General features: G+C 32.2%; 2 protein-coding genes and 1 pseudogene across 2 annotated transcripts; 1 reads left to right on the top strand and 2 right to left on the bottom strand.

The window, feature by feature from the left end:
• Positions 1–596: 596 nt before the first annotated feature.
• On the bottom strand, positions 597–4,118 carry LOC133871683 (GDSL esterase/lipase EXL3-like; annotated as a pseudogene).
• Positions 4,119–5,404: 1,286 nt separating this feature from the next.
• On the bottom strand, positions 5,405–10,235 carry LOC133871989 (GDSL esterase/lipase EXL3-like). The gene is made up of 5 exons (XM_062309483.1): positions 9,891–10,235; positions 6,792–6,922; positions 6,477–6,710; positions 5,863–6,118; positions 5,405–5,773 (listed from the first exon to the last, which is right to left on the bottom strand). Exons 1-5 carry the CDS (start codon positions 10,153–10,155, stop codon positions 5,580–5,582), a joined length of 1,080 nt encoding a protein of 359 aa, XP_062165467.1. The 5' UTR covers positions 10,156–10,235; the 3' UTR covers positions 5,405–5,579.
• A 1,903-nt stretch (positions 10,236–12,138) lies between these two features.
• LOC133871682 (uncharacterized) lies at positions 12,139–13,631 on the top strand. The gene is made up of 2 exons (XM_062309105.1): positions 12,139–12,157; positions 12,883–13,631. The coding sequence occupies exons 1-2, from the start codon at positions 12,139–12,141 to the stop codon at positions 13,629–13,631; spliced, it is 768 nt and encodes a 255-aa protein (XP_062165089.1).
• The last annotated feature ends 102 nt before the right edge of the window (positions 13,632–13,733 follow it).

Raw genomic sequence — 13,733 nt, 5'->3', positions numbered from 1 at the left:
GGGACCGAAATCTTGGCTGCTAGCCTGCTTGTACAGTCAATTCGAACAACCAATTATTGAAATAATTTTTAATTTTTAATTTTCGGTCAGGAGGAAAAACACTATAAAATGAAGAAAATGACCACTAATTGCATGAATCAATATAGATTTCAAGAGTGGCTCGACCTTTTCCCTTTTTGTTTTAAGAAAAAAAGTACTATTAATATAGCAAATGGGACATGTGACAGTTGCCGATATGTTTGATGTAGCTAACAGTTAAGTTTTTAGATGGAAGTATCATATCACAAGCTTTTATAAAATGTCCACATATACTATTTGAAGAATCCCTTATCTACATGCTCCCACCACACCAATGATAATTCAAACTTTGAATCTCCTCTTTAAATACACAAGCAAAGTACTATACTACTCTATAAAGAATCACTTTGGAGTTGGAGATCATTCACAATTTCGAAATTGTTATTGGATATGACATAAGAAATTAATAATTATCCTATTTATTTGGTGCAAGTTCTATGGAATCAGCATAAGTAATTATTTGATACAAATACTGTTAGATATAGAAAAAGTAACAAATTCGAGGAAAACCAACAATCTCAAAGGAAGCTGTTGATATATTTTTGGAGGAGCTGATTGACAATTATCTTAATTGTATGCTGCTTCTGTAGGATGATAACTGTCAAAAAAAACATACTTGGAGTCATCTGTACAGGTGTCTAGGGACAATTGGTTACATAGCAGAACTACCTCCACAGTCCCCGTACCACAGCACTGAGCACCCTTTATCTGCAATCTCCAAGCCTGAATTACAATATACGAATTATTGAAAAATTAAAATTGGATGTAATAAACCTTTTGAAAATAAAAAGTTGAAAGATATATTACCATATTTCTTCGGATTCTCTATAATATCATGTAAAGGGTTATAGACATCAATATAGACCACCTTTGCGTGAGGCAGAGTGTGTTTAAGGTTACCCATGGTTCTGTAGAGAGTTTAGAATTGAACAATTTTGCTGCTTCATTCGACTCATCTACACATCCTTTTTTGAAGCCCCCAATCAAAGTCCTCACTGCTGGCAAACACCCAAGTGGCGGTGAGCTGAAAACATCAATCCTTCTTACTCCCGGTCCATATAATTCCTTCAAATATTTATGAGCAAAAAACCATAAGCCACTAGATATACCCACCACTAATTACCCCCTCTAATTATCAGTAAATTTGTAATATGGAGCAAGTTTATGTATTTCCTCAAACTACCATCCGATTGACAATGTTTATTTTCCAAACTTTAAATTGGATTGATTCTCTCCCAAATTGCAAAAGATTGTCATTATCCCAACCAATGGCGAAAATATTCTTAATAAAATAAAAATTTAAAAAATTCTAGAAATTCTATAAAAACAACTAAAATTTAAGATTTAAAAACAAGGGGTGTGGAATTTTTTTTTTTTTTTTTAAAAACGTTGTTTTTAAAAGAAAAAAATATATTTTTTTTTTTTTCGAATTTATTGGGGCATTTTTGTTTTATTGAAAAAAAAATTATGGTCATTTTGTCTTTTAGATAGCCTTGGGGCCCTAGGAAAATTGATAATTTTTTTTTTCCAGTTTGTGAGAATATTGTTTCAATTGAAAGTTTGGAGGGATATATATTAATGTCAATTGGGTGATAGTTTGAGAGGGATGTGGACTTTTCCCTTTTAAGATCTTCCCAATTTTTCAATATTTGAAATGTCGTACTTAATTTACCATTGGGTTGCAATGACAAAAATAGCCCTGAAATTGTTTTAGAAAAAAAAAAACCACTTTTCCTGAAATTTTCACATTTTTTTTTTTTTTTTTTTTTATCAATAGTATCTTTGTTATTTCTGGTTGTGGAATAGAACATTACAACTTTAATGGTAGACCGAAAGAATAAATTTAATGTTAGTAAGAAGGGTTTAAATGTGTTCCGAAAATATTTTTGATTTTATGGTCATAAATTTAATGGTAGAGCGAAGGAACATAAATTTAATGTTAGTAAGAAGGGGTTAAATATGTTCCGAAATTGTTGATTTTGTGGTAATGTTCCAAGGCATAGAATCCATGTCCCACTTAGAAGCGTGTATGAAGCAATGAATAAGGAAAAGAAGTTGGTTTAAGGAGTACGTGGCCGGCAAAACCCTCCAATGTAATTTCCCTTTTTTCCGTTTCCCTCTATTGAATTAATAATAATAATAATAAAAAGAATTAAGGAGAAAAGAAGTAATTAACCTTGACAAAATCAGAAGCCGACTTGACAAAAAGATGAGTGTAAGAAGGAATATCATAGTGGCGTCGATCTCCGAACTCCAGTAACGAAATAGTTGGTGCCAATGTCATTGCTGATCGATTTCTACCACAAAAGGTAGGTATACCTTTCGCTAAACTCAACTTTGTTCTCTCTTCTCCAACCATTTCTTTTAGCTTCCCTATATATGTATTCCTTCAACTCTTGTATCTGCTCGGATAGTGATATGATCGCTGACTGAAAAAATAAATAAAATGAAAATGTCAATACAAAAGGAAATTAAAAAAAAAAAAAAAAAAAAAAGGTCTAAAATGCACATATATATCAATATTTTTGATGTCAAAGGATCATATCCTGAGCCACCTGAAGCAAAGCTTACACCCGTTGGCAGATCTTTAGGCTGCAAATTTGGATCCTTATATGCTGGTAGGAGCTCCTTAATTCCCAATTCTTCCACTGAAAAATGAAAAAAGAAAAAAAGGATTACAGACTGAACTATTTTAAAAGGATGGAATAGAAAGAACAGCTCCCAAGGACTGATGTGACCAATTTGGGAATTCTAAAGTTGATTTGCAATGGAACTTCTTCTTCTTCTTCTTCTTCTTCTTCTTCTTCTTCTTCTTTTTTTTTTTTAATCTCTTTGCCTGTTTTTGGACACAATATGATTACTATTTTTGTATTGGACAGTTCATGTTTGTTATCGCCCAACCAGTGATGGATTTAGTGTCCATTTGAGTTTGCGATTTCAAAATGTGCGATTTGAAAAAAATAACTTTTAAAAACGCAATTAAGCATTTGACAAAATCGCAGTTGAACCTTTAAAATTCTATATTTTCAAAAAAGCACACTTTTAATTGCGATTTGAAAAATCAAATTTTCTAAGTTTTCAAATTGCAATTTTTAAAAATTCAGTTATCAAACGATTTATGTTCTGTGATTTGGTTTGAAATCACATTTATTATCTACGAAATCACAATCCCCAACGCACCCTTAGTGGCCTTAATAGAATCTTCTCGAGTGATGGAAATAAATTATTTTATAGTTAGAATTTTATTTGATCTAATGGTATATGTATATATAATGCTAAAAGTAAATATGTTGCCATGTCATTTAAGAATTTTAAATGATATAGCATCACGTATATAATTATATACAACAAAATAAAATTTTGACCATCAAATAACTCGATCTTCAAGGACAAAGTCCTTGTGAGGCCCGTGATTCCGCGAAAGTTAGCCATCAAATGACTCTTCATAGACAAAATCAGCCTCAATTTATTATTATTTTTTTCAACCAGATCCAAATGTTAATTGGTACATCAATTATAGGTGGGTTAATGGTGAAATAAAAGTGTAATTTCTTGCATTACTCATTTTTGTTCATTCTTCTGGCCAAATTTCTCAATGGGGCTTTCATCACGTAATTGTCACATACATGAATCAGTTTAGAAGTGCCAAAATAGGATCCCATTCTGCAAATCGTAATCAGAAAATTGCTAATGATTTTTCTTTTTTCTTTTTTAAAGTTCCACCGGGCAAGAATGCCATGAGAGAGAGAGTTTTGTTACAAACCTAGGAAGTCCGAGGGAACCTTTCCATTGGAAAATCTTCCTGTTGGTATTCCTCCCTTAAACTCCCTCCCATATATATGGGGTGAAATTGCATTTTATTATTGATTTGATATTGTTGTTGTTGCCCGTACGTATCAACAATGGAATCGCCAAACATAAGGACCGCCGGAACTGTTTCGTTGCCTGGTATCTCAACGACGTACAGCTTCTGTTGTCCGGAAAACAGCAAAAGCAGAAGAAAGAAATAAGAATGTAGTTGATAAAGATACTCCTTTCATGTTTAAGCGATAGATTGCACTGGAGATCGAATCTGCTACGATCTTGGGATTCTTCCAAGTTTGGATCAAGTTAAAGAAGAGGAGGAAATGATCACTTCTTGTTCTTCAATGTTTTATAGTCAACAAGATTATAAAGACTACTGTTAATGTCATTTATTGCACGAAATAATAATTATAAAATAAAATATATTTATCTAGCTGTTATATGAAAAGAATAGGGTAAATTCACCTTCCAGACCTTTTTTGTCGAGGAAAAGGATATGGACGAATCAGGAAGATGAAAATGTCATATGGTTTCTATTAGAATAATTTATATTATTCTCCTTATTTTTAGTTTTTTTAAAGGCTTTATGCTCTTCTTTAATTATTTTCTGATTTACTTAATCACTACTCATAATCTTTCTATAAATAGAGTTCATTGTAATACATATCAATATATACTAAACATATATACAAGATGTAGCATGTGACTCTCTGTTCGTTTTAATTATAATGCACAAATAACGTTATGGAACATTTATTTTTTAGGAATCCATCCGGAAAAACAATTTTTTCCTTTATAAAAAGTGGTCTCCCGTCCATTTTTGTAAGGAAAAAAACTGTTTTTTTCAAAAAAAACAAAATGTTTGGTAACATTACTCTCATACATGTACATGATAGCGAAGAGGAAAAGATGACATGATAGCATAGACTCAATCTAATTGTTTTAACTATGGATGTTAACTATCAAGTGTACCTTATTTAAAAGTCTTCAATTGTACATGTATAAATAAATCAATACAATGCATGGGGTTGATATCTTGACCAAACCCTTTCCTTCATATTTATTTTCATGGTATCAGAGCCTTAAACTCGTGCATAATTGTATTAATATATATATGGATAATATGAGTTACGCTATATACTACACTTTTATTACATCTTTGTTGATATGACACTGAAATCAACTCTTGAATTGTTTTTTATATCCCAATGTTATAAAAATTGAATAAAAATATAATTTTTAATATTTCTTGATATCTTATGAATGGCCACACTCAACGTGATCATAAAAGGAAGAGGTTGTTATTCAATATTGTCCACTCATACAACTGTAGTAGTAAGCCTTTACAATTTCCGAAATTGTTATTGGATATATATATGTGTGTGTGTGTGTGTGTGTGTGTGTGTGTGTGTGTGTGTGTGTGTGTGTGTGTGTGTGTGTGTGTGTGTGTGTGTGTGTGTGTGTGTGTGTGTGTGTGTGTGTGAGAGAGAGAGAGAGAGAGAGAGAGAGAGAGATAAGAATTAAGACAGGTGAAATCTGCTTCAAACCTTGGAGTAATTGACACTCCCATTTATTTGGGTCAAGTTCCATGGAATCAGCAAAAATAATAAATATTGTGATAGAAAAAGGAAAAAACAACAAATTCGCAAGGCGTGATCGATAATAATTATAGAGTCGATCGAGGAAAACCAACAATATCAAAGGAAGCTGTTGATATATTTTTGGAGGAGCTGATTGACAATTATCTTGTATGCTGCTTCTGTAGGATGATAACTGTCAAAAAAAACATACTTAGAGTCATCTGCACAGGTGTCCGGTTCCAGTTGGCTGCATAGTACAGATACCTCAATACGCCCTGTACCACAGCACCCTTTATTTGCAATCTCAAGGCCTGAATTACAGTATAGAAATTATTAGAAATCCTAAAATAAAAGTATATAGAAAAATTAGAAATTTGTAAAAAGAAGCGAGATAAATTACCATATTTCTTGGGATTTTTTATAATATCGAGTAAAGGGTTGTAGATATCGATATAGACCACCTTTGCGTGAGGTAGATTGTTGTTAAGGTTACCCAGCTCAACAGACAGTTTTGCGTTGAACAGTTTTGCTGCTTCATTCGGGTCATTTGCACACCCTTTTCCTAAATCCCCATTCAAAGTTTTCTGCGATGGCAAACATCCAAGTGGTGGTGCGCTGAAAACACCAATTCTCCGTACTCCCAATCCATATAATTCCTTCATATATTGATGGGCAAAATCATTAGTTACTAGCTAGATATACCCGCCAATATATATGTAGCTATTCGTACTTTCGTTTTAGGTACCGGCTTTACACAATAAAGTGGTAGCTAGTGTCACGTTCTGCCATGTTAACCAAATAATAATAATAATAATAATAATAATAAAATCTTCATAAATTCATCAGATGTCGTGGTCACCACCACTCCCAATCTCCACACAAGGGATGACATGACTATCAGACCAGACTATCAAGATTGAGTGGTTGCAACCACCTCTAAACAAATTTGGTGGTTGCGACCACCCGACCGTCCTTGAGTAACTCACCGATATAGGAATAGGCAAATGAAGTTACCTTGACGAAATTAGAAGCCGACTTGACCAAAAGATCAGTGTAAGAAGGAACATCATAGTGCAATCTCCTAATTCCAGTAATGAAGTAGGTATTGGCAATGTCATTGCTGCTCGCTACCGAAAATGTTGCACTTTTGGCTAAAATGAAGTTTGTTCTCTCTTCTCCAACTATTCCTTTTAGCTTCCCTATGTATTGCTTGAAGTCTTGTATCTGCTCCGATAGTGATATGACTGACTGCAAAAATAAAAATAATAAAATAATAATAGAATCATACGAAAATGGCCAGTGAAATAAATTACGAACATATATATATACCGCTATTTTTGATGTCAAAGGATCATATCCTGCGCCACCTGAAGCAAAGCTTACACCCGTTAGGAGATCTTTAGGCTGCAAAGTTGGATCCCTAGATGCTGGTAGGAACTCCTTAATTCCCAATTCTTCCACTGAAAAAAAAAAAAGAAATAAAGAAGAAAAAAAATTGGATTACTAAAGACCAAACTATTTTAACAGGAACAAATTAAAGTTTTCTCTAAGTTTGTTTGGAGAGATTACTTCTATTAGAAAAAGAGAAGACAGAAAATACAAAGAAGCAAGGAAGGGGAAGAAGAAGAACACTGCAGGAGAAAATTAAGGACTACATTGTTGCTGATTCCACTTACATTGCTTGATTACAAGATAGCTTAATATATAGGCTTTAACAAAGGTTAAAGACCAGAGTACAAAAATGATAAACTAAAGTAGAAATACAAATAGGTATGGGTTGAGATAGAGGAGTACTAATTGGTGCAGATTTAGGGATGACTTGCTGCAGTGGTATGGTGACTTGCTTGCTACTATAAATACCCTCAAAAAACTTCGACCCAGTTCATTCAACTGACATATGTCATTAAAGTATATAATTTTTGCATGAATTTTTAATAGGGTTAATTGTGCAAGTGATTCTCGTATACATTTTATTTAATTTTTCACACGCTTTAATAACAAATGTTATTTTAATAAATTAAATTAAAAAAAATTCCAATTTAATTTAAAGGAAAACATTGTCATTTAAACTGGATGGAATACAAAGAACAGCTCTAAAGGACCGCAGTGGCCAATTTGGGAATAATAACCCAGATTAGCAATGGAAGTATAGAATTTGCTGTAATTGTTTTCTTTTTTGTTTTTCTTTATCTGTTTTTGGACCCAATATGAATTTCTATATTTGAGAGTCTGTAATTGCCCAACCAATGATGGGGTTAGAGGCCCGTGAAACCCCGGGCCGTTACTAATCCCTCTTGATTGACACGTATCATTATTGGAACATGCAAATTACCCAAAAAGGAAAGACACCTGCCCGACAGAGGGGCCTAAAGAATGAAAGAACCTACTATAAGAATGGATTTTTTTTTTTTTGAAAAACAAAAAGGAAAATATTTGCGTAATACTAGAAATTATTTTATAACGTTGATGTGGTGTTCTCAAGATTTCTAACTAACTTTAGAATTAGTCTTTATTAAAAAAATAAAAAATAAAAATAAAACTTGATTAAAATAATTATAAAATAAAAATGTAGTTTATAATATTAGGAAGATTTTTCTGTTCAGAATATTTAAGAGTAAAACCATTGGGCTACTGTCAACATTAAACATTCTAAGGGTTTTTTTTCTTTTCTTTTCTTTCTTTCTGTTTTTTTTTTTTTTTTGTTTTTATAAATCATTCAATACTCAATAGACTTAATTGCTGGCAAACCAAGAGTAATGTTAAAAGTGATTCTTTTGTTATTCTAAAAATGATGTGACTTTTAAAATTACTTTTGATTTTGTGATTCATCACTGTTAAATTTTAATCAAGTGGTAATTTTAAAAGCGACATCATTCTTGGAAGAACAAAAGAGTGACTTTTAGAATTACTCCACAAATCAATATTAATCAATGAACCTAGTCGTACGTGACATTAATGTAATTGGTCAAGGCATTTTTGTTAGGGAAATCGATTGTAAAGAAATTAAAGCCAGTTGGTTCAATTATTGAATCTCTTAGCATAAAATTGTAGAGCTTTGATAATCTATATGAGTGCTATGTGGCACAAAATAGGTATCACATAGCACTCATATATATACAATAATTTATAAGAGATTTATAGTAAAAATTTGTAAATTAACTATGTTCAAATAGAAAGATAGAATAGATGTAGTAGCATGGAAAACATATGTAACATGCAAATATTTAAGTATCCCATTCAAGAAAAAAAGACAAAAATATATTTGTCAATAAACTAATTTGTTCTAGACTCAAGTGATGTCCACATCTCTATAAATTCTTGATTATTGCTCTCACTTACTAACGCCTACACATCCTGACATGCACGTTACATGTATTTGGTCATATATTTAATATGTAGGCCCTGGCCTTTATATATTGGAATATAAGAGATCCATTAAAAAAAAAAATGCATTAACATTACACTAATTTGCCATATAACGTATATATGGGTTGCCATGGTTTCATTGTGATTTGATAACACTACAAAAAGGGGGTGTTTAGTGTCGTTTATATATAGCCCAAAAAAATGACATTATACAAATTTTTTTGGTGGGGGGAGGGGGGGTAAGTGTCGTTTATAGCTAAAAAAAAAGAAACGACACTAAAAAGAAGGTCGAGAATCTAGAATAGCATCGTTTATTGTTCAAATTACGCTAATTATCGTTGCTTGAACTCAAAGGACACTAACAGTTTAGTGTCATATGAACAGTAAAACGATATTATTCTCGTTTACTTTTCAAACGAGTATACATGTACGCGACACTAAACAATTTTTTTTGATAATGTGATAAACATTCTTCCCATTACAAGTAAAATAGAAATGAGGTATTTCATTATTAATATTTTATTTTGTTCTATTTAAAGGTGTATATGATGTTATATCATTTAAAATTTTTAAATGACGTGGTACCAGGGACGGAGAGAGGGGGGGGGGGGGGGGCTGGCCATGCCCCCCCCCCCTCCAATTTCCTTAAAAAAAAAAATTATAAGGTTAAAAAAAAAATCTCAAAAATAAATAAAAAATAAATAAATATATATATATATAAAAGCTAAAAAATTAAAAATTTAGCCTATTGTCCCCTCCCAATAATATTTTTTTTGCCACTGGCCCCTGCCCATAAGAACTTGTGGCTTTGTCCCTACGTGGTACAATATTTATTACGTGACATATCATAGAAATCATTAGATGAAACATAATAAAATTTTGATCATAAAAAAACGTATTCTTCTCCATTTCACTTAAAATGAAAAGAATTCTATTAAATGATTCTTTTCTTATCGGGACAGAAATTTCTTACAAATCGTCAAATTTCTTAGTTGGGCTTTCATCACCTACACCATGAGAGAAGGAGAGAGAGAGAGAGAGAGAGAGAGTTTTGTTACAAACCTAGGAAGTCCGAGGGAACCTTTCCATTGGAAAATCTTCCTGTTGGTATTCCTTCCTTAAACTCCCTCCCATATGGGGGGAAATTGCACTTTACTATTGATTTGATATTGTTGTTGTTGCCCGTATCAACAATGGAATCGCCAAACATAAGGACCGCCGGAATTGTTTCGTTGCCTGGTATTTTAACGATAGCTTTTGTGGTCCAGAAAACAGCAAAAGCAAAAGAAAGAAAGAAGGACGTGGTTGATAAAGATACTTGTTTCATGTCTAATTTTTGGGATTCTTCCAGGTTTGAATCCAAGTAAAAGAAGAGGATCGAAGGAAATGATGCTTCTTGGTCTTCAATGTTTCCTTATGGCCATTTTATAGTACACAAGATTATAAAGCCAACTGTTAATATATATATCATTTATTGCACGAAATAAATATCTATAAATCTAACTGTTCTATGAAAAGAGTAGGTAGCTCTTAAAGTAGTCAGTGTTAGAAGAATGGGGATGAGTTTCTATGGCCTTCTTAATATATTTTGAAGGATATTTTTTGTTTTTAGTTTAAAAGGTGTTCTCATTTGATATAAAGGTATAAAAGATTTTAATTATTCTATATTTTGAGTTATTTGTTAATGTTTTTGTTTGAAAACCAAAAACAAAAGTGAATGAGAAGAAAAAAAAACTTTAACAAACGGACACAAATTTCCTTTGATTCGGTTTATAAATTTGCTACGTGTTCTTTTAATATGTGAGAATTAATTACATGGTTTTGTTCTATTAAAAAATTATGTGCTTCTCGCATGCTCAAATAACCCTCTCCCAGCAGTTTTGTAAAGTGCGTTGAAAAAAAAATAATCAAACCTAATTCGAAAAAAAAAAAAAAAAAAAAAAAAAAAAAAAAAATTATGTCCTTACCAAACAAATATATTATTAGTTGATTCCGGAGAATTAAATACCGTCAAGACAGCGGTGTAATGAACTCACATGCATATATGTCCAATTCTACTTCTCATAACTCTTGATGCAACATATATAAATTTCTTTATTCCCTTATGAGTTAGATTAGATACTAGCAGAGTATCTAGAATTAATGTACGTATCAGAAACATCGAAGGGTAATAATTAAATGATGTTAATTAATGTTTTTGTTCGGGGTTATCTTTTCCTTGATTAATGACTTAATTAAGAAAAACACGTAAGCACTATTCCTTAACCAACTGTCTCATAAGGCATACGCAATAAGCTCATAGTGGCATGGGGTGAGCATATGAGGCAGTAGCTAGAGGAAAGCAATGGACATTTTCGCTTTCTACCTCCACCAAAGTTGGAAAGTTATTTTGGTATGTCTTCTGCCTCCGAAATGTTGGAAAAGAAATTGGAAGTTGAAGGAGTCGAGTGAGAACATACGTACCCATCTATCACGTGAAATATTTTAATTGAAATTGGGTGAATTGACGGAAACAGGTTCAAACTCAAAACCTGGCACTGACACAATGTTAAATCACTATTTATCCTAAAAATTTAATTTGATATAAGAAGATAAATTTAATTATTTAATCAATACTCTAATAAATACATTTAAGAACATTGGCGGAGGCGAGTTCAAATTCCGCCAAAAAAACAAGGGGTAACCTCCTCCCCACCTTCGATTGCCGTCGAAAGTCAACCCACATGAGTGATAACTGGATCAATGGTGGGTCAACCGTAGGAATTCCCTTCGCCTGCATACCCTACTAGATGGTGAATCTGTTCAAGAAACAACTTAGACCCCTGGGGAAGACTTAAAATTAATATCTGTGTTTTCGTTCAATTTCAAATCATTGCGTAGGTTTTAAATTTTTGCAGTTAACTGTATGGGTATTTTTCAATTTTCAAATTGATTCTTTTGATATTTTTAAATCAATTTTTTTGTTCTCGGTAACTTTTTTGAATTATAATTGTAACCTAAATGATACACCATGCAAACTTATATAAATTTTTATAATAAATAAAAGTAAAGTGCAGTATTATTCATTGTTTTATAATAATAAAATAAATAAATAAAGTTTTTTTTTTTAAACAGTTTATCATCTTGACCTGGAATTTATCATCTTGCCCCTAGTTGAGCTATAGGGCAAATAGTATTTTCTGGCTTGCAGTCTCCATCTATACGACTCCATCAATCAACACGAGTTGCTTTACTTGATGCCCATCACCACCGCGGGATCCGCGGGTGATTTGGAAAATAGACTCATGTATAATAACATGTTTTTAGAGATATGGGATGTAATTCATGTGGTATGGATCCTATTCCATGTCTCAATAAAGGCGCATAATGCATTGTTGTGTACCAATCAAATCTCAGAAATTTAATACCATCGTAAGGTGTGTGCTCATTCTATATTTTTTAAAAAAATAAAATTAATCCATAGCTTAAAGTCTCAAATTTAATAAGGCTCTCCATTATCGAATATTAATAATAATTTTTTATATAAAAAAAAATTAAAGGCTTAATTATAATAATAAGTAATTAAAAAGACATTAATATCATTTAATTCTCTAACATTTTATTCTTGAAATAAATCTTAAAAAATTGATAGTTTTAAATAAGATAATCAAATAATATTAAAAACATTCTTAAATAAAATTTATTTTCTAACTTTAAACGTTATATTCTTGGAAATAATTTAGAGAATGAAAGTAATAATAATATTTAATTATGTTATGGGTATAGGTTTTTCGGGCCTTATGATGAGCATTGAGCAGCCAAAATTTCAATCAAAATTTAAAATGACAACAATTTTACATCCCAAAACGTGAGAATATATATATAAAAGAAAAACCATTAAACCTTATTGCCTTAAGCCTTAAAATGTATCGAGCCAGCCCTGATAGGGTGGTCCATGTTTCAACAATATTTCACGATAAAGAATAGAAACGTTGTAGTACCTATGTCTGGATCAAATAGGTGTGTTAGGAAGAGTATTTGGTTGATGATGATCTTTGTCCTTATTGTGAACTAGAAAGGGAATCTACTTTCTATGCTATTTGGTCTTGCTCGAGGGCTCAAGATGTTTGGGGTGATGCCAATTCTTGTTTCCAGAAGTGTAGCTTACTCTGTAATTCCTTCATATCCCTTTTTGAGGAGTGCATGCTTCGATTCTATGAGGATATGGAGCGTTTTGTAGTTATTGCTCGTAAAATATGGTTGCGGAGAAATGCTTTCATCTTTGAAGGTTCTTTTATGCATCCTTCTAAGGTTCTTAAAAGAGCAGATACTTTTTTGAGTGATTTTAGACGTAGTGCAAGTCGTGATCTTGAACTAGTGCATGGCTCTACGACTACAAGTGTTCGCAGACATCAGGTTTGGTCAACTCCCCCTTTAAACTTCCTTAAAGTTAATTGGGATGCAGCCACTAATCTTAGTAAGGGTTGTATTGGGTTTGGGATTGTTATTCGTAACAATAAAAGGGATTTTCTGGGTGCTAAATGTTTCATGCACCCTCAAAATCTTGAAGCTAGTCTAGCGGAAGCTCTGGTTGCTTCTTGGGCAATGAAATTTTGCTTGGAGATGGGCTTTCATGAGGTGATTTTTGAAGGAGATTCAGCTCAGGTGATAACCAATATTAGAGCTCCTCTTCCCCACCTGTCAAAGCTTTGCCATATAACCGAAAGTATTGTTCAGGAACTCCACAAATTCAGGTCAGCCTCCTTTGTTCACGTTAAGAGGGAAGGTACTATAATGCCCCAAATTTTATTAGACACAATATAATAATAATAATAATAATAATAATAATAATAATAATAATAATAATAATAATAATAATATATAACTTATTAAGTAACTTAAGTAACTTAAGCAACAAGTTGAAAA

This window comes from Alnus glutinosa, chromosome 6 (genome assembly GCF_958979055.1).
Source record: "Alnus glutinosa chromosome 6, dhAlnGlut1.1, whole genome shotgun sequence".
Classification (NCBI taxonomy): Eukaryota; Viridiplantae; Streptophyta; class Magnoliopsida; order Fagales; family Betulaceae; genus Alnus; species Alnus glutinosa.
This window is presented reverse-complemented; position numbering and strand designations above follow the sequence as displayed.

What these genes read in the sequence shown, in the direction of transcription:
- LOC133871989 (XM_062309483.1), bottom strand. Translation starts at nt 10,155, where the DNA reads ATGAAACAAGTATCTTTATCAACCACGTCCTTCTTTCTTTCTTTTGCT. An exon ending in CTTTGACATCAAAAATAGCG is followed by an intron (nt 6,711 to 6,791) that starts GTATATATATAT and finishes TTATTTTTGCAG; the next exon opens with TCAGTCATATCACTATCGGA. An exon ending in CGGCTTCTAATTTCGTCAAG is followed by an intron (nt 6,119 to 6,476) that starts GTAACTTCATTT and finishes CAATATATGAAG; the next exon opens with GAATTATATGGATTGGGAGT.